Below are 22,590 nucleotides of genomic sequence, written 5' to 3'. Positions count from 1 at the left end.
CTTGAACCTGGGAGGAGGAGGTTTCAGGGAGTCGAGATCACGCCACTGCACTCCAGCATGGGCGACAGAGTGAGACTCTGTCTCAAAATAATAGTAATAATAATAATAAGCTTGATGAATGGCAATAGTATACCTGTATGATTTAGCTCAGTTAATTGCTCTTTGAAAACATCTTTCATATGTATTTACCTGCAAGCTAATCATATTGGTATTATTAGATTTCCAAAAAAGCTTAGGGGAATGTAGGTTCTGAATATTATAAGTAAATATATAACTGAAATTATACTTATCAATATGAAATACCTCATATACAATGTAGAATATAGGAAATGATATGAAACATAAAATATGCATTTGATATAGAGTATTGGGCTGTCTTATAGGATGACAGCATGGTTTATGAACACTTGTATGCTTCTGGAATAATTTGGCATGTCTTCAAAGTATGGAAGTAGGAAGGGAAACAGTTTAATTAGGACAAGCCAAGAGAACTGTTTGACTGTGTAATCAGAAAGCACTGTTCCAAAACTGAAATTGTCGTTTACAAGTTTCATTTCCCTTCTTTTTCAGCAAATGGCAGTGAGGTTCACATAAGCAATGTGCGCTATGAAGATACTGGAGCATACACTTGTATCGCAAAGAATGAAGCAGGAGTGGATGAAGACATCTCTTCTCTTTTTGTGGAAGACTCTGCTAGAAAGACCCGTATGTATTGAACCGCCCCCCGCTAGCAGACACACACCATACTCAACATACATTTTTACAGCTTTTTTAAAAAAGTAAAGGCACCAGAAAACTGTGAATTGCACAATGCATTATAACAAATAGATTTTATATGTAGGAAGGATAAAAATCTTGAAATACTAAAAGCAGATTTAAAGATGAAAAAAAGTTGTGAAATTTTCATTACAACACTAGATTTTATTTTTTTGCAAGTACATATGGTGTTTCAGGTCCTGTCTTCCCATTTGCTCTTGGAGGAATTTATATCTCTTGCAAAATCCCTCCCCTCAATTAAATGTGAGGAATTCAAGGCCCCCAAATGTATCCAACATGTATCGTCTAGGTAGAATACATTACTATATTTCTTTTCCTGTCAGTTACATTGAAGTCACTGGATTAAGACCTCTACAGCATCCTTCTCTACAGAAGGTTCAGTGGTAACTGCCACTCCAAGGCACTCACTGCCCCGACACAAAAACCACACTGTGGCTGTTCTTGGTTTAGTGCTAAAAATCGTTGCCATCATGGTTCATGTTGTCTGATTGTCTCCTGGAGTTATACCCAAAATGACTTGTTCTCTTTTATTTTCTTTAATTACTTGGCAAAAGGGATACAGATAGGGTGAAGATGCTGAGGATGGATTGCTTTTTATGATAGCTGAATTGTTTGGAGCTCAAACTACTATTACAGCATGTATCAAGTGCACTCTTTGCAAGCAAACAAACAGGCATTTTCTTCCCTCGGTCCACACATGCCACAGTGTGACTGTTTTGGGATAGGGTCTGGATGTTCTTGAAACGACTACTTCCCTTGCTCTCTGCTCTTCAATCCGACTTGTTACACTGCTATTAATATATGTTTTTCAAGAGTCTGATGTTATTGGACCCTCTAACTTGACAGGCCCATTTTTCTGAATCCAGTGTTTGAACAAGGTTAAAGCATTGACCCAGCCAGTAGTCTTCCTATTCTTTCTTAAGTCTCTTAGTGCATATTGACATGAGTGGATCCGTTAAGAAAGGAGGACCTTACCCAGGTCCCAACTACTAACGTATCATTATCTTCATTTTTTCTGGTTAGGACAACCATCATTGTAAAGAAATATTTAAAAAAGAAAGTCTTTAGGTAGAAAAAAGAAAAAAAAAAAAGCTGGATTTAATGGCCTGCATAAGGTCCACCATAATTCCCTTACTCTATTCCTTTTATGTGGTACAGCCAATACTAAGTTGGAATTCACTTTCTGTGAAAAATTAATTTTAGGCGGCAAGGAATTAAAAATGTTTGCCTTCTTTGTCCTTATTATGATGTTTGTGAAACAGATTTTAATATCAACTCTATATTCTTACTTTATTTTAATGTTTGTTATGTACTTTTAAATTTATTTCCCTAGTTACAACCGTAAAACACCTAGCCAAAGCTCCCTTTATCAACTATCATACAACTTTTTAGTGTGTGAATTCTAGAAAAATTTTAGGAGAAGATTTAACAGGATTAAATTTTCAACAAGGTTTAAATCTTGTTGAAGTAAAAGTGCCCGTTTAAAAAATAATAATGCACGTAATTAAAATCAGGACAATACTAAATAAGTAAACCAAATAGAATATTAGCAACTGTGGGAAAGTATAAACAGAAAATGTAATAATGTAATAATAATATTATTATGTAAAAATGTAACAATGTAATAACTTGACAGAAGACAGTTTCCCTTAGGATGCCTCCTAATAGTTAGATGCCAGAACTCTGTATAACAAAAGAAAACCAAAATCTGGTGGATTTCATAATAGTGAAAATTACCACCTTTTGTAACCCCCATCTTAAGGATTATGGATCTGGGTTCTTTTCTAGTAATTTCGTGGAAAGAGACCAATACTAGATATACATGGCACATTTGTATTTTGGAATGCTAGATATTTTCCTTCTTTTTTAATTTTATTTTTTCAATAATTTCAAATTTTATTATAAAGAGTGCATGTGCAGGCGTGTTATATGGGTATATTGCTTGATGCTGAGGTTTTCGGTACAAGTGATCACATCATCCAGGTAGTGAGCACAGTACCCAATAGACTGTCTTTCAGTCCATGCCTTCTTTCATACCTCACTCCTTTAGTAGTCCCCAGTATCTCTTTTTCCCATCTTTATGTCTATGTGTATTCCATATTTAGCTCCTACCTATAAGTGAGAACATGTGGTATTTGGTTTCTGTTCTTGCATTAATTCACTTAGGATAATGGCCTCTAGCTTCATTCATTTTGTTGCAAAGACTATGATTTCATCCTTCTTTAAGGCTGCATAGTATTCCATGATGTATGTGTACCACAGTTTCTTTAACCAACCCACCGTTTATAGGCACCTAGATTGATTCCATGTCTTTGCTATTGTGAATAGTGCTGCAACAAACTTGCAAGTACATGTGTCTTTTCGGTAGAATGATTTCTCTTATTTTGGATTCAAACCCAGTAATGGGATTGCTGGGTCAAATAGTACGTCTGTTTTAAGTTCTATGAGAAATCTCCAAACTGCTTTCCACAGTGGCTGAACAAGTTTGCCCTCCTACCAACTGGATATAAGCATTCTCTTTTCTCCATAGCCCTGCCAGCATCTACTGTTTTTTGACTTTTTAATAATAGTCATTCAGACTAGTGTGTGATGATATCTCATAGCAGTTTTGACTTGCATTTCTCTGATGCAAATCAGAGTGGTGATGTGGAACATTTTTCATATGTTTGCTGACTATTTGTATGGCTCTTTCAGTAAGTGTCTGTTCTTATGCTTTGCCCATTTTTAAACTGGATTATTCGATTTTTGCTTATTGATTTGAGATCCTTGTAGATTCTGGATATCAGACTTTTATTGCTTGCATAGTTTACATGTATTTTCTCCCATTCGGCAGGCTGTCTGTTCACTTTGTTAGTAGTTTTTTTTTTTCTGTACAGAAGCTCTTTAGGTACTCTTGTCAATTATTATTTTCTTGCGATTGCTTTCGGGGACTTAGCCATAAATTCTCTGCCAAAACCAATGTGGAGAAGGGTATTTTCCATGTTTACTTTTAGAATTCTTATAATTTAAGGTCTTACACGGAAATCTTTAACCCATCTTGAGTTAATTTGTGTGTACGGTAAGAGGTAGTGGTACAGTTTCATTCTTCTGCATGTGGCTAGCCAGTTATCCCAGGACCATTTATTGAATAGGGAGTCCCTTCCCTGTTGCTTTTTTTTTGGTCTATTTTGTCAAAGATAAGATGGTTGTAAGTGTATGGGTTTATTTCTGGGGTGTCTGTTTCATTCCATTGCTCTTTGTGTCTGTTTTTATACCAGTACCATGCTGTTATGGTTACTGTCTCCCTGCAGTATATTATGATGCCTATGGATTTGTCCTTTTTCCTTAGGATTCTTTGGCTACTCGTGCTCTCTTTTGGTTCCAAATGAATTTGAGGATAGATTTTTCTAATACTGTGAGATATGACATTGGTATCTTGGTAGGGACATCTTTTAATCTGTAAATTGCTTTGGATAGCATGGCCATTTTAGCAATATTGATTCTTCCAGTACGTGAGCATGAAATACTTTTCTGTTCATTTGTGTCATCTCTGATTTCTTTCAGCAGTGCTTTGTAGTTACTCTTTTAGAGATCTTTCACATCATTGGTTAAATAAATTCCTAGGTATTACATACATTTTTAGCTATTATAAATGGAATTGTGTTTTCAATTTGGTATCAACTACAATGGTATTGGTATCTAGAAATGTTGCTAGTTTTTGTACATTGATTTTGTATCCTGAAACTTTACTGAATTTGTCAGTTCCATGAAGCTTTTTGCAACATCATTAGGGTTTTTTTTTTTATGTATAGGATCATATTCCCAGCAAAGAGAGATACTTTGACTTCTTCTTTTCCTATTTGGATGTCTTTTATTTCTTTCTCCTTCCTGATTGCTCTGGGTAGGACTTCCAGTACTATGTTGAACAGAAGTAGTGAGAGTGGGCATTCTTTTCTTGTTCCAGTTCTCAAGAGAAATGCTTCTATCTTTTGTCCATTCAGTATGATGTTGGCTGTGGGTCTGTCATAGGTGGATCTTAGTATTTTAAGGTATGTTCCTTTGATGTCTATTCTGCTGAGGTTTTACCCTGAATGAATATTGGATTTTATCAAAGGCTTTTCCTGCATCTATTGAGAGATCATATGATCTTTGTTTTTAATTCTATTTATGTGGTGAATTGCATTTGTTGATTTGCATATGTTGAACCACCCTTGAATTCAAGAATAAAACTTACTTGATCATGATGAATTAACTTTTTGAGGTTCTACTGGATTCAGTTTGTTAGTACTTTATTGAGGATTTTTGCATCTGTGTACATCAGATATATTATCCTGAAGTTTTCTTTTTTGTGGTTGTTCTTATGTCTCTGTGAGATTTTGGTATCAGGATGATGGTGCCTTCATAGAATCAGTTAGAGAGAAGGCCCTCCTCCTACTGAATAGTTTCAGTAGGATTGGTATCAGTACTTTTTTGTGTCTGGTAGACTTCGGCTATTCATTCTTCTGGTCCAGGGCTCTTTTTGGTCGGTACATTTTGTATTATTTACTTACTCAGTTTCCAAACTTATTGGTCTGGTAAGGTTTTCACTTTCCTTCTTGTTCAATCTTGAAGGGTTATGTGTTCCCAGGAATTCATACATTTTGTCTTGATTTTGTAATTAATGTGCATAGAGGTGTTCATAACAGTCTCTGAGGATCTTTTGTACTTCTGAGGGATCATTTGTAATGTTATCTTTGGCTTTTCTGATTGCACTCACTTGGATCTTCTCTTTTTCTTTTCCTTCATTAATCTAGCTATTGGTCAATCTTTTTTATTCTTTTAAAAAACAAACTCTTCCTTTCATTAATCTTTTGTAAGGACTTTTGGTTCTCAATTTTGTTCAGTTCTCTCATTCTAGTTATTTTCTTCTATTAGCTTTGGAATTGGATTGCTCTTTTTTTTTTTTTTCTAGTTCCTCTAGGTCTGATGTTGGATTGCTAACTCGAGGTCTTTCTAACCTCTTGATGCAGTTGTTTACCACTACATACTTTTCTCTTAGCACTGCTTAAGCAGCATCCCAAAGATTTTAAGTTGTGTTTCTATTTTCATTAATTTCAAAAATTTTTTTATTTCTGCCTTAATTTTATTGTTCACTCAAGAGTTATTCCGAAGCAAGTTTTTTAATTTCTCTGTATTTGTGTTGTTTTGAGAGATCTTCTTGGTATTGATTTCTATCTTCTTTGCAATGTGGTTTGAGAGAGTGCTTGATATTATTTTGATTTTTTTAAATTTATTAAGACTTGTGTTACAGCAAAGCATGTGGTCAATCCATGTGCAAATGAGAAGAATGTATATTCTGTGGTGATTTGGTGGAGTATTCTGTAGCTGTTTATTAGGACCCGTTGGTCAGTTGTCAATTTTAAGTCCATAATTTCTTTTTCAGTTTTCTGCTGCAGTGATCTGTCTAATGTTGTCAGTGGGGTGTTGAAGTCCCCCCACTTTTATTGTGTGTCTGGAAAGATATTTTCAAAAATGCCAAAAGAACCAATCAAAGACCCATTAGTAATAAATATACTCTTCTTATTTGCACATATTAGGAAATTATTGACTTGTATAAATCTACCAAAAATAATTTTGGAGATTGTTTTCAGTAGTGATAGGATACAATTTTTAAATGAAAAAGCAAATTGTTGTAACAGAAGAGTATAAATTTATTTTTTGCAAAATTTGGGTTGGAATCACGCAACACCTCTCTGATGTGGGGGTACTGCATGACTCTCTGAGCTTTAGTTTTCTTATCTCTAGTATGAAATAAATACTAATACATCAAGAGATTTCTGTTTAGATATTATATATAAGGCCCTTGTCATAGTGTGAGACATAAAGTAGCTCTTCCTCTGACTCACATTTGTTTTCTAAAAATAATTTCTTGCTGCTAAAAACATTGACAAAAATATATTCCTCAAAAGCCTAGAAAACCCAATGATTGCTAGAAATCAGAGTTTTATAATAATGCATATAAATATTGATAACATAGCTATAGGTAGACATGAGTATGTAGGGGCATCTATTTTTATGCATTCAAATATGAAATATTATCTCAACATTTAAAAAATGGACTCCACTGATTGAATATACATTTTATTATTAGTGTAGATATTAAGATACTTTAAATAAATTTCAAAATCTTTTTCTAGAGTTCACTTTTGTCACAATCAAAGCAGAAGCTACACTTTAGTCCCCTTTACATTGAGTCAATTTATACTTCTATTATATATTAGAGAATTATTCTGTAATGCACTTTTCCTCTGTTTTTGAAAGATGCAGAGGAGAGAGGTATTGAATCCCATGTAGACAGCAACAAAAATGGGAAAAGATTTGTAACTTTGGGGGCAAATAACACAGCAAAGACTTACTTTGTTTGGATACAGCTTCGGAGTAATCATCCAGCTATTTTTTTCATAATAGAGAGCTCAGAGTAGTATGAATCACATTTTTTCCTACACTACATTTGCCAGAAATATGATACTATTGAGAGAACAATTCATGCAAAGCATCATATGGCTAAGGAGTTTGTGTTTTGCTTCTACCCTAATCTTTGAAGTGGGAAACTTTGATTTACAGTGTCTAACTTTGTCAACAAATATCAATGGAAGTTTTCTCATGTGAGAAACTGAACTACAAAAAAAATGTGCTTCAAAATAATATACTCTACAGTTACATTAGGGATAGGTTTTCATAACTAAGATTTAATAGAGTGATATACAGGGAGAATTTAAATGCAAAGAACAGTAGAAGTGGACCATAGAGGATTGTGTGGTTGCTCACAACAGGGAGTAAGAGAAGATATAAATTATGTAAAGGGATTTAGATAATGGTAACACATTATTTATTCGAAAACGTCTTGTACATAACATAAGCACTTGACACATTTTCATTCCCAAGGGAAGTCAATTCCCAGGTAATAATGATTCATCCTCAATACGAAGGTAAATAAAAAGTGGTGTGAACATAAGCTTCTATAGAAAGCTTTTAAGCTACTGGCTGCATTAAGTGCTAAGAACCGACTGACTCATACCTTGCTATGATTTTAGTAAGGAATATGACTAATCCAGCTGTTTGAGAGTATCAGAGTATATCTAAATATACTATAATAGAATTTTATAGTCTAAATATAATAAATATACTATAAGGCTAGATACACCGTTTTTAAATTATTGTCACAAGCAATTGGAAATATTACCTTATTGTAATAATTCTTACTTTAGAATTAGCTCCAATAAATTAACATTAGTTGGCTGTATGTGTAAAAAATTAATATTTTGATGGTTCATAATTTATTATAAAATACAACAATTTGAAGATTTTTTAAAAACACGTTTCAAATGGCTAAAACAAGATTATTTGAATAAATAAATTATTTAAACAATATTTATGTATGTTAATAATTATTATTAAAATGAAATAAGCATAATTGCTAATACTAAGATTTAGCAATATTGTAAAATCCAGCCATTTGTTTCCTACTATCTTGAAAAGAAAATTTGGAAAACATATGAATGGTTATGAGGTATCTTCCTATTTCAGAAGTAGAAAAAAGGGTCTTAAAATAGATTAAAATGTGGTCTTTTTACCTATAAAGATAGCATGAATATGACTATCATAAACTTTAGAAATAGAATAGATTCTGATAACATAAACAAATTAATTAATCCCTTTAGTCTTCATTTACTTTCTATTTCTATAGAATGGGGAAATACTTCGAAAGGCAGGTTGCATGGATTTAATGAGACCACTTACATAGGATCTTATTAATCTCTACAGAGGCTAGGAAGATAATATAAACAGTTGAATAATATAGTGTATAAAGAACTATAAATGAAGCCAAATGCAAAAGTCATCAATTAGTAATTATTTCTAGACTCAACCAATATTAGGTGCAGCAGTCATCAGATTAATAATTGTTTTGTTTTGTTTTTACACTCAATAACTGTGAGATAGGTAGAATAATAACAGACACCAAAAATCCATAAAGATAAAGTGCAGATTTCACAGCCTGATAGGATTTTATCCTGATAGACATGAGCTAAGAGCTAGAGTCAAATAGAACCAAATAAAAACAAATATTTATGGAAAAAATAAATCAATGTTTAAAAATATTAGTTTTCATATATTTTATTAAATATAATTCAATAGAGGATATATACTAATTATAATTTAAATCAGAAATTAATAATTTGTATTTCTTTTTGAAAAGCCCCAAATTACTTGTTTAATATTTGATATAGACATTTATGTAGCGATAAGGTTATTATGAAATAAAATGTCTTAAGATGAAGAGTCATCTCGAGGTTAACCATGCTTGATAAGCATTTACTATTTTATAAGCTTTAATTATTTATAATAAATTCCAATATTCATGCGTCTCAATTTGGTCAATGTCATTGTCACACCCTGTGAGGTAACTTGTTCTGTAAATCTTTTCATCTTTTGACCCAGAACATACTGAAAATACTTGTCTTGTGATTTCTGTATCTGAAGACTATATTTTTAAAATAATACCCTTCAACATCATAAAATAGATCTGTTTCTAACATGTCGCCACTTTTTGCACAAAAGCAGAGCTTTATTATCTAACAAGATGCTATGTGATCTGAATGTCACTAAATTGACAGGTTTTCAGCAGCCATAAACTATTGAGCATCTTTATTGTCTATACAACAAGATAAGAAGTAATGCTTTCTTATTTTGATCTATTGCCTAAATTTTCTCCGCAAGGCATTATATACCTTTAATGGACCTCCTATCTCATATTACACAATGCCAGTGTGACTAATTTATTTTAGGATAAGTTGACAATGGTGATGAAATCTTATTTATATAACTTTAGGCATGTGGACTGAATACACTTACATATAGCGACAGTGCTGAGTATACAATCTCTATGAAACTTAAAAATATTTACATACTAGCGTTGTATTGCTTGTGTTCAGGAGAAAATGTTAGGACTCTCTTTGAGGTTTTATAATTCCAAAGGTTTCAAACCTAGTTAATTCTTTAACAAATAACTGTGTTCTTAAGTTTAACAAAAGTAGAATTATCATTGCTTTATGATTCTCTTAGTGTTCTCTGTTATAGGAATTCGGTCAGATAATGGCATAAATGTTCAAAGAGTTAACGAAACAAATATATCTTTGAAATGCCCAGACTCTGGGGTAAGGGGGCGAAGTGAGGTGTTTTCTCAAAGTTTTGTGAAGTCTAATTTATGCCATGTATTTTTATTAACTGTGTGCCAACAGCCCAGATTATACAACTGTGTTTCCTTTGTCCTGTTTACCCAAATACCTGAATTCTGATAAAGGCTGACTGTGTCTGAATGAGTCAGATAGAGTAAGTCAGACAGTTTGATTATTGTTCTTCCTCCTTATTTGCTTTATATCCCAACTATATGTGCATTTTATATTTATGTTAAATATGAAATGTTGTTAAATAGGAAATGTCTTTAAAGATACTTTTCTATCTCATGCAGTAAAATGGTAGGCCCATTTGAATATCTTTCCCCTAAATTGATGTACTGTCTGTTTAATACATATGGTCATACTCAACTCTGGTATAAAGAATAATACCTTTGGAAACATTCTACAGTAGTGAAATTTTAGTAGAATCAGATTATTAATGAATAAAATATTTCTACTTTTATCTCAAACATGCCCTAACAGGTCAAAATGTGTTTGTAAATATAATTTCTTACTATAAAGTAAGGATTCTGCGTGTGTATAATATACATAGTTCAGCCATTATCGTGCAAGTTATAATTATACTAATATTAATGTCAAAATGTAATTTCAGAGTTATGTTTCACAATGCAAAATAAAACACCAGAGGACCCTGTATGATTAAGAAGTTGTAATCCTAAAAATTTGCCTAAAGTTATTGTCAACACAAATAACTGACAGAAACTCATTATCATAAATAAATAAAGTCAACCCCCCAAAAACTAGCCTATAAGTTTAAGAAGGCATTTCAAAGACAAGGAAAAATGAAGTATCACTACGAATTATGTAAAGATGCTAATCCTCGTTAATTATGAAGAAAACGTACCTTAAAATAATAGAGAAATATCTAAAATACTAGAGAATGCTATTTCACATCCACTATAATACCAAAAGTTAAAAAGTTGCATATTACCAAGACTTGGTGAGATATGAAAACATAGGAATTGTCCTACATTGCCAGCAGTAGTATTCGTTTTACTGCCCTTTGGAAAGCATTTTGGCATTATCCGTTAGAGTTAATTTTGCCTTTGCCTTGAGAGCCTGCAATCTCACACATTAGAGTCACATTAAATTCCCATACATACTGAAACTGTTTAGGAAGAACCTCCCATGGATTGAATATTTTGCTGTATATTTTTTTTGTATTTGAATTGAATATTTGTATTGAACCAAGCTGATTTAATTTCATGCATACACTTTGAAATGGCTATAATTATTTGACTTCTGTAATTCAAATGTGTGTAAAGCTAGTTACCTTACAAAGTAAGTGAATACCAAGGGAGTATTACCCTTGACTTAACTATTTCTTAATTGTACATTAGAAGAGAGTAATTTACATTGTTTGGAAGGTGACTAAGAGCTTTTATGGTTAGGAGAATAAAAATTCCACAGAGAACAATGGGTTTGTTCATTTATGCTTTCACCTTTTCAGTATTTCTTGAGGAACAAAGAAACAGGTGGCTAGCATGTGGTCAACACTGAATACATCAATTCTCTATTTTCAGAAATTCTTGAAGTCCTTCTTTCAGAAAGGAAGTTGAGTGCAGGTAGGAGTGAAGGGCAACAATAATACATAGTAGAATAAAATAATTGCTGTTATATGCACATAAGCGAGGCGAGATGAGACTGCAGACACAGAAACAAGTCGTCTCTATTGAGGTAATGAACATTGAGCTGATCTTTGATGGTTGTAGTGACACTTCCATAGCTGGAGATTTAAGAGAATATCAAGCCTAGGAAACATCCAGGACATTTTTTTTTTTTTTCTTTTTTTGAGACAGAGTCTCGTTCTGTTGCCCAGGCTAGAGTGCAGTGGCGTGATCTCGGCTTACGGCAACCTCCCCCTTCCAAGTTCAAGCGATTCTCCTGCCTCAGCCTCCCTAGTAGCTGGTATTACAGGCGTCTGCCTGCCACCACCTCCGGCTAATTTTTGTATTTTTGGCAGAGACGGAGTTTCACCATGTTAGCTAGGATGGTCTCGATCTCCTGACCTCATGATCCACCCATCTTGGCCTCCCAAAGTGCTGGGATTACAGGTTTGAGCCACCACGTCCGGGCCAGGAAATATTAATACATGATGGGTTTGGTTAACTTTGTGTAACATATGATTATAAAAATATTTACAATACTAGACGAGAATGTATTGTGATGTACAATCTGATTAAGAAAGACATTGAAGTGTATGAACGAAAAACAGCCAAATTAGAAAACATATACAAGCTATATTTCTCTGTCAGTGAAAAGAGTCAAACTCTGTAAAATATTTGTAGAGATTTATTCTGATCTAAATATGAGTGACCATGGCCGTGACACAGCCCTCAGGAGGTCAAGAGAACATGTTCCCCGGGTGGTCAGGGTACAGCTAGGTTTTATACATTCTGGGGAGGCATGAGACATCAATCAAACACGTTCAAGAAATACATTGATTTGCTCTAGAAAGGCAGGACAATTCAAAGTCAGGGTGAGGGGGGTTGGTTACCAGGCTATATAGGTAAATTTAAACATTTTCTGGTTGTTGGTTGAGTTTGTCTAAAGACCTGGGATCAATAGAAAGGACTGTCTTGGTTGCGATAAGACATTTTAGAGACCAAAGTTTTACTATGCAGATGAAGCTTTTAGCTAACAAGCTTCAGAAAGAATAGGTTGTAAAATTTTTCTTACCAGACTTAAAGTCTGTGTTGACATTAATGTCAGAGGGTTATAATGAGGCATGTTCCATCCCCATCTCCCATCATGGCCTGAAACAGCCTCTCAGGTTAAATTTTAAGAGTCCTGGCTGAGGAGGAAGTCCATTCAGATGGTTGGGGACCTTCGAATTTTATTTTCGGTTTACCCTTCAAAGGTAAAAGTTATTTTCTACATATTCATTATTTAGTTTTTATCCTGGAGATACTACAATAAGCATTTTTATGCTGGATTTTATTTTTTACATATAGTAAGCATTTGAGTATTTTATTTATTACCAAGGTAGGCTTAATTCAAATTTCAATTCCCAGGAAAGTTTATAAGACAAATTGTCTTGTAGTTTACTATTTAATCTTAAGGGGAAATATGTATTGTGGAAACTCATTACACCATGCTGCTGGAATTCAGTTAATATGGGTTTTCAATTATCTTCCTTTATCCATCTGTTGAATATTATTTTGCACAATAGAATTTCCTAAAAGATAGTGTTACCTGGCTTATCAGCCTATGTGAACTTCCAGGAATAAAAGCAGTGCATTCACAAAATCTTATTTTTCATAGTATATGATTATATCAAAATAAAGACTAAATTATGCCTTAGGCCTCTTATGCCTATTAAATTATAAGCATTAAATTGGAGCAAAACTGACACTGGAAAGAACTTATTATAATAGATAGAAGATAATCTGCCGTCCGTTTTTCATGCCTTTGTGGTTCACTGAGCATCCTTTCCTTCCTGCCTATATATACATAAGATTGGTACAGATTTGGCCAGAAAGACAATTTTGGCTACAGAGCCTAACCCGAAAATATTTCATGTAGTACTTAAAAAAAGTAGATGTTCTGCTTGTCAATTTACTTTTAGAACATTATTATCTTACTATACAGTGTTTGATTACTCTCTTATACTTTTTAACACGTGCTTGCTTTATTTTGCTTTTGTATATTAAGCTATTTTAGAAATTAACTTGATTAGAGACATTTATACAAGTGAAATTTTAGTAGATCCAATGTTCTAAAATACTTGGCAATGTCTAGCACAAAATGAGGGCTCCATAAATGTTTCTTCTAGTTATCATTATTGTTATTATTCCAGGTCGATGATTATTAGCTTTAAAATTTTCTCAAGTGTATTAAATAGTGGATAAAACATATTCAAATGGGTAAAAATAATAGCACAATATTCTAGATATAGGACTATTTTAGAAAACATAATAAATGAGATATTTTATGTTTGTATTTAATGTAAAAATATTTTAAACTTCAAATATTTTAGGAATCATTTATACTTTTATTAGCACTATGGCAATCAACCGCTTGACTGTTTATTCTTGTATCTAGGTATTATTTTACAATGTCACATTCACATGAAACATTTCATCCTCAAGTTTGAAAGATTCTCCAAGAGCCTAATATCTATAGTTTTTTTTAATCTGATAATTTTTCTTTGCTGTTTGTCTTGTATAGTAAGTGTGTGAAAGATATGTTTCAAGGAAATGTTAGTAAAAAAATTATATATATATACAATATATATTTTATTAGTTATATATACAAGCAAAATATATTTTTATTAGTAAAATATATATTTTATTAGTAAATATATATACTTAATCAACATTACATAATACAGGAGGAAAAGCCTTTTTATATCCTATTATCAAAGTCTTTCTTGACCACATTTTATTTTCAAGAGTGAGCAGTAATTAAAGTTTACATGTGTGTGGAGTCTCTGTGATATCAGAAGGTGTCAGCTGGAAATGCTCTCACATTTCAGTGCCTACGTTCATTCTTATCACAGCCACAGTTGGCTACACTGCTGCTACTTGGCCTAATTTTCTTGCTATCTCTGTCATTTCTCTGCTGAGCATCTTTGACCCCATTCTCTTTTTCTCTGTGCCAATAACTGCAGCTGCTATCTGTTGCTTGTTCTGCCCTTGTTTCAGTGTTGACAATGGAAGGAAGAACAGCTGGCATCGCTCTGTCTTATTAATATAGTAACCTTATTGTATGGGGGTGGGGACTGAAATGAAGAGGAGAGAGAGGGAAGGTAGGACTAGGGGAGAACAAGCATATTTGTCATATTCCAGTATGTGTTTCTCCATTGTAACAATTTGAGTTAGTGAGACAGCCCTTAGCAGGAGCAATAATGTTTCAAAAAAGAAGACAAGAAATGATAAAATAATGTTGGCACTACCTCCAAATTCATAACCTGTTTTTCTTTGTCCAGGCTTAGATATTGATGTTACTTTTCTATGCTTTAATTTTTCCTTCTAAACTAAAGAGAAAAATTGTGATTCTCAAACTGGTTTACAGGCACTTAAGAATATGAAGAAGACTTAAGGCTTGTGACAGAATAGAGATTTCAAATCAGGTAGCATTATGACCAGAGGATTTAATGTATTAATATTAATATAAGATGCATGTGAGTAATTACAGGAAAAAAAACACTGTGGATGACTTGAGACATTTTTATAATTTCAATATTTTCCTCTGTCTTTAAAAATATTGAACTGATTTGTAATATTCAAATCACCATGAGTTTCACTTAATTCATCTAGCAAGATAGGTAAATTATACTAACTACAAGCCTATCCATCAAATTTTTTAGAGGAACAGATACTGTAAGTGGTAACACTGAAGAGTTGGGATCAAAACATCTAGAGCTTATTGGGTAATTTTAAGCAGAAGCTGCCATTCCCTCCCTACTAATGCAAGTAAAACAAGGAGATTAATATTTTTTTGAGTAAGTGCTACTTTCAAAATTAAATCACAGAGAAGGAAAAAATACCCAAGGATAAAAGATTTAGAGACACCCCAGGCTGAAGATGAGTTGGCCAGTGCCAAATACTCTGATTCAACAGAATGACTTAACAAATAAATAAAATAGCAAATTAATTCTACAATTAATCCATCTTCTTGGGATCACCAGGATACATTTTAATTCAAGATCCTAAATTCTGCCATGTTTAAACTTTGTTTATGAAAGAAATTATTGTTCTGTAATTCTTCAATTTTTGATATCAAAATTCTTACTGCATAATGCAGATGTCTGGGTTCCCTATCACAAACTTGTTCAAGAACTAAGATATATTTTAAGTACTTTAAAGAAAACTTCAGTTCTAGGTTAGTTTTTCCTTTGTTCCAAGCACATATAATTAGTTGGTATGGTAGAGTATAGGATGTCTTTACTCCTATATGTCTTCAAAGATAAGCCAATTTAGTTGAATTATAAACTATGTATTTACCCAGAATACCTACATAGCAGCATATACAATATCTTTGATGTTTTTTGTTATAATTTATAATTTCCCTCACAAAATATCTAGCAATTTTTATCCTGATAATAAATATTGTTTTAAAGTAGTCAATTTCCTTCAAATATGGGCTATTTTATTTTATATTATAAACACAATTATATTTATATGTTAATCTATATATATTATATATTTCAAATACACTTAAATAAATATTAAACAGTGAGGAGCTCAGAATATGTAGTAGGAATACAATTATTTGAAATAATGTCCTTTAAAAAATTTTTGTGGTATATTACAGCAACTTTAAAGAAAGCTTTAAACCTTTACCATCTTAATTTTTTTCTTGAGCATATGCTAATTAATATCTAAGCAGCCTTCTACTTCTCTAATGATTCTGTTCTCTGCAATGATAAGGAGAGTTCTCATATAGCCCTAACTAAAGGTTAAGGTGTACATTTTTTGCAATGTTTTATTTTGGATACTTTTCTATTAATTTAGCTTTATATGTATGATCATCTTGAGTTCCACCTAGGATATATATGGCTGCATAACCAACATCTATTGAACAACTGATTATGTGCCAGGCACTTAATATATATTATAATCTTTTCATTTTTAAATTGTCTTATCCCTATGGTATATTTTCTAAATGAAGAAGTTAAACCAAAAACGGAAGTTACTTTGCTGGCCACATACTTAAAATGATACAGTATGAGTGAGTCAGAAGGCAACATTTCTTCCCTATTTTTCCGCAGCTAATTACCCACTGTTCTTTTATTATGTCACTGTTTATCATTTATTATGTAAAAAAACACACTCATTTGTGTGAATAATGATCAAAATCAAGTCACTTTCTGACAGTGGTAGGCTTAGTATGTATATATAATGAGAAGCTTAGGTGTTGCCAATCTGGCTAGCAGGATGTTAGCTAGAAAAGTTGTTTTGAAGGTTATGTTTTCTTATTAGCAATTTCTTACTCTAAGACTATGGTGTCCAAGATTAACTAGTTACCATCATCTCCTGCAATACACACCCTCGCAATCTCTTCCCACATTGAAACAGTAAATGTCTCTATCATACATAAAGCAGGATGGAGGTGAAGGTGACTTTCTTCTGACAGCAGGTTATAAAGGGCATGATGGCCTCTGCCTCAATGTTTTGAATCACACATTCTGGGAGAAACCCATTGACAGAATGTGAGGACACTTAAGCAGCCTTGGGCAGAAGCCCAGGGAGTAAAAAACTGAGGCCTCCTGCTAACCACCAGCACCAAATTGCCAGTCACATAAATGAGCCCCTAAGAAGTGGATCTTCCAGCCGAAGACAAGCCTTCAGATGAATGTAACCTCATGAAATACACTGAGCAAGAACCCTCCCAGCCAAGCTATATTTGCGAAGACCATAAATGTTTATTGTTGTTTTAAGCCACTAAGTTTGAGACAATTTGTTACATACTATGATGTAACCACTGCATACTTTCTGTTTGCTTGGTTTGTCATTGGAAGGAAGGAAAGATGGATGCTGTTTTTATTTGTTTATTTCTGTGGTGGCTTTAGTCTTTTGACCTAACAACAATTCTTACCTTGTCGTGGATTCAATGAGACTAATTTGATTGTCAGGAGTAGACTTATATTGTTTGATTAAGTAATGGATTATTTGAAAACTAAGGTGAACTTGAAACTGGCAATGTGAAGCAGTCAGAGATGCATCCACATTCAGAACACGGAAACCTGCATTACGTAGACAGCTTCTGACTTTTCTTGCCTCTCTCCTGGGTTGCGTGGACTCTTCTTCCGTGTCATACCTTCTTGAGTCACAAGTTATCATAGTCCTGACTATACCACGCTATCGTGCCTGTTGCTATGCATTCTTAATGCTCCTGTTCCCTCTGATCTCTGCTTTTCAGGTGTCATTTCTTGATTCCAGTTACCTCCCCCAAAAATCTGATTATAGCATCTCATCACTTTTTCAAAATTAAGGCCACAGTTTTCTGGCTAATTTCTGTATTGCATACCCTAATGCAAGCCAGGCACTACAGCCTAATCAGCTTATGTTAAGACATTAGGTTAAAACCCTGTGTGGTCGCAGGGGGAAACCATCTTCAATTAATTTCCAAAGAATGACAGGTTCATTTGAAAGTGGCTTTGAATTTGGCATATGACAGGCAATGTACTTGACATATCAAATGTTTCTAGCCTAAAAATATCATAGTTTAAATGTCTTAGTTCATTCTCCATATGTATATTCAAAGAAATTTCAACTACCATAGCAGTATCCATACATTTTTACAGATTACATTTTATCCAAATTTTTCTTTAAAGGTTGCCCTTTTCTATTTGCCTGCTGAAGTTAAGTCAGTTTCTTAAATCCAAAAAGAAAGCAGTCAATAAAACGTCTACTTTAAATGTTATCATTATATAAATTCACTTTATCAAAAAATGATTTGCAATGGTGAAAACCTGAAACTTTCAGCAAGGAGAAGCACAAGCAAAATATATATATATATATATATATATATATATATATATATATATATACATACATTTAATATAAAATTCAGATGATTTGCACATGAATAGCCAAGAAAAGTAGCTCTGCATAGTACAGCATGCCGTTATGTAGGTAACTACCTTATTGCTGTTGCTTATATAACATCATTCAGCTCTCCACATACATTTCTTTACAGTGAAAGCATATTTAATATGAGATCTATCACTTTGAAAGTAAGTGTAAGATTCTAACATAGAAAATAAGGCAATTTGCTAAAAAGCACTAATAAAGATTTCAGTCACTCCTGTCAGCCATCTATTCCACTGAGCCACATTTTCATTATAAGGTGTATATTATCTTCAAAAAAAACTTTACATTTCAGTTATGTAGTGAATACATATTAAATTAAGTGGTTTATAACTTTGACAGTTTTATTGTTCAATTATGAATAAAAGATACCAAAGCAGATAATTTTTATTGTATATTGAGTACATTAGTTGTTTCACAGAGCTCCATGTGTGAAAGGAAAGGTTCTTTAGTCCAAAGTCTTGGTTCCAGACAAACTAACTATAGTGTAAAAACTAAGCTGGGTCGGCCAGGCATGGTAGCTCATGCCTGTAATCCCAACAATTTGGGAAGCTGAGGCAGGCAGATTACCTGAGGTCAAGAGTTCGAGACCAGTCTGGCCAACATGGTGAAGCCCGATCTCTATGAAAAATATAAAAATTAGCCAGGTGTGGTGGCACACACCTGTAATCCCAGCTACTCAAGAGGCTGAGGCACAAGAATCACTTGAACCTGGAAAGTGGAGGTTGCATTGAGCAGAGATCACGCCACTATACTCCAGCCTGGGCAACAGAGCGTGGGCCTTAAAAGGTGACTGGAGAGAAAACTAGGTGGAGATTTCTGGTAAGGATATCCCTTAAAATAAAGAGATTCAAAAAGTCTTGATGTTTGGAATGTGAATTGAAGATGACAAGGACATATCATGGAAGCCCCTATGTGCTATCCTAAGGACATTGAGGAAAAAAACAAGTGTAAGAGTGTGTGTGTGTGTGCGTGTGTATGTATGTATATATTTACATATAATAAATTCACTATACATATATACTTAGTGTGTGTATATATAATTTATTATATGTAAGTATATATAATTTATTATATGTAAATATATTTATATATGTGTAAATATATATAATAAATTACATATAATAAATTCACTATACATATATACTTTGTGTGTGTATAAATACACACACATACTAAGGACATAGATAAAAATATGTAAATATATATTTACATATAATAAATTCACACACATATATATATCACAGTAGTGGCATATTTAAGCCTGAATTTATTATATGTAGCTGTTTTTATTGTCTAAAGGATAAATTACTGTGGTGAAACAAAGCCATTCCAATATATAAGCAGCTGTTAAAAATGTAAAATGTATGTATGGCAACACCCTAATAGAAACAAGGAGCTGAGGAGATAAGCAGAAGGTAAAAGTTTTCTCCAAATATTTCCAAATATATTCAGTATCACTGATAACCAAACTAATATATATTTACAAATGTAATATATAATACATTATGATTTTAATTTATATATATAACACATATATATATTCACATTTAGTAAACTTGTTCACACGGTCATGCACACACACACATGCATACAATAATAGTTCACCTGAAGTGTTCGAAATGAATAACTTCACAGATTGCTAGTGATGCTGGTAACAATCTTTTGGAAATCAACCTGATGTATATCAAATGTTTTAAAGGTTCTCATACCACTTGCAGGGACATGTACTACTGGAAATAACTACTTAGCGGGATGGTCATCACAGTAATCACATACACACACACACGCGTGCGCGCGCACACACACACACACCTGTATGACTGATAAATGTCAATGATATTTATTGAGCTTCTATTACTTATGCTAGCCTCTGATATTGGTACTAGGTTAGAATTAATAAAGAAGTAAATCATAATATGTTTAAAAAGCAGAAATTCATATGATGAAACTATTTAAAACCATGTATAAAGGCTGGATTAGGCATGTTATAACAAATGAATAAAAGGCATGGAAAATTATATTTATATATCATATATTTATATATTTTATCAGATACATTTCCATATATGTAGGCATTTATATGAAAATCAGAAAAATAATGAAAAGACATGAAAAAATGCATTATATGCTTGTAATCCTAGCACTCTGGGAGGCCAAGGTGGGTGGATCACCTCAGGTCAGGAGTTTGAGACCAGCCTGAACAACATGGTGAAATCCCATCTCTACTAAAAATACAAAAAAAAAAAAGAAAAAGAAAAAGAAAAAAAAGCTGGATGTGGTGGCGGGAGCCTGTAATCCCAGCTATTTGAGAGGCTGAGGTAGGAGAATCTCTTGAACCCAGTGCGTGGAGATGGCAGTGAGCTGAGATCTCGCCATTCCACTCCAGCCTGGGCAAAAAACAGCCAACTCCCAAGCAAACAAAGAGAGAATGTATTATTATACCAGGGCAATTAAATTTGAAGTATTTTTAAATTTAATACACGTTCTAACTTTGTATATAAAATGGAATATGTTTTAAAAAGACAATAACAATATATATGATTTTTAAGTTAACTAATTGCAGAATACATTTTATCTATACAGTATTTGTTACCTCCATCTAGGAATAGTTTATATTCCCATCTAGCTTATTTTTAGTGGCTGTTACATTTAATTTTCTACAATTTCTATATTCTAGTAAACCATCAATATATTATGCTTTTAAGCTATTGTAAACAAAATTTTATTTTGCGTCTTATTCTTACAGAAGAAAAATATAGAAATTGGATATTTATCTTGTATCTTGCTAAATAATAGATCTTATGAACTTCATTTGTACTTTTACTTTAATCTTTTGTGACTCATTTTGACTTCAAATTTTGATTGTCTTCTATTTATACTATCTATACAATTTATATTTGTTTCTTAGATTAATGAATTGCTCAACCCATGAAAAATTCATTTTAAATAATCATAATTCAATATTTTGATTCTCCATTTAGTAATTTATCTATTTTTAAAAATTCACTTTTAAAGATTTAGGGAGTACAAGTGCAGTTTTGTTACATGGATCTATTGCCTAGTGGTGAAGTCTAGACTTTTAGTGTAATTGTAACCTGAATAGTAAACATTGTACCCAATATGTCACCTTTTATTCCTTGCCCATTTCCAACCCTACCACTAATGTCTATTATTTATTTTTTATGTCCATGTGTACTCATTTTCTAGCTCTCACTTGTAAGTGAGAATATTCAATATTTGAATTTCTGTTTCTGGGTTATTTCATTTAGGATACTGGCCTGTGGTTCCATCCATGTTACTGCAAAAGACAAGATTTCATTTCCTTTTATGACTGAGTAGTATTCCATGGTGTGTGTGTGTGTGTGTGTGTGTGTGTGTGTGTGTGTGTGTGTGTGTAATACATTCTTTATCCAATCACCCATTGATGATCACTTATTTATTATTCTGGCATATGTTAGTTTTTTATTAATTTATTTATTAATTTAAATTTGTTATTCAAATTAATAAAAAAACTCTATTCTTAGTTCATTAGTTTACTAAGAGAATTTATATCATACTTAGTAATATGCTATGTATTTTATCAGATTGCATTTTTATTTGGTTAAATTATATTGACAGTCCTTAACTGACAAACTAATATGATGTATTAAATTAATCTCTTTTTGTTAAAATTTTAAGTTCAGGGGTACATATTCGGATTTGTTACATAGGTAAATGTGTGTCATGGGGGTTTGTTGTACAGATTACTTCATCATCCAGGTATTAATCTAGTGTCCATGAGTTACTTTTCTTTATATTCTCCCTCCTCCTATCCACCATACTCCAGTAGGCCTCAGTGTATTCTCTTTTATGTCTCCTTGTGTTCTCACCATTTAACTCCCACTTATAAGTGAGAACATGTGGTATTTCTTTTTCTGTTCCTGCATTAGTTTGCTAAGGATAATGGCCTCCAGCTCCATTCAAGTTCCTGCAAAGGACATGATTCCATTATTTTTGATGGCTGCATAGTATTCCATGGTATACATATTCCACATTTTCTTTACCCAATCTACCATTGA

The 22,590-nt window shown here is 32.9% G+C and overlaps 1 protein-coding gene across 1 annotated transcript in view; it reads left to right on the top strand.

The window, feature by feature from the left end:
- FSTL5 (follistatin like 5) overlaps positions 1–22,590 on the top strand; it is an 810,882-nt gene that overhangs the window by 665,882 nt on the left and 122,410 nt on the right. Inside the window, exon 10 of the mRNA XM_015139434.3 lies at positions 571–705. Within this exon, the coding sequence (XP_014994920.3) occupies positions 571–705 (135 nt within the window). The remainder of the gene's footprint in view (positions 1–570; positions 706–22,590) is intronic.

The sequence above is a fragment of the Macaca mulatta genome, chromosome 5 (assembly GCF_049350105.2).
Source record: "Macaca mulatta isolate MMU2019108-1 chromosome 5, T2T-MMU8v2.0, whole genome shotgun sequence".
Lineage (NCBI taxonomy): Eukaryota > Metazoa > Chordata > Mammalia > Primates > Cercopithecidae > Macaca > Macaca mulatta.
Note: the sequence above shows the minus strand (reverse complement) of the source record. Positions and strands in the feature narration are given on the sequence as shown.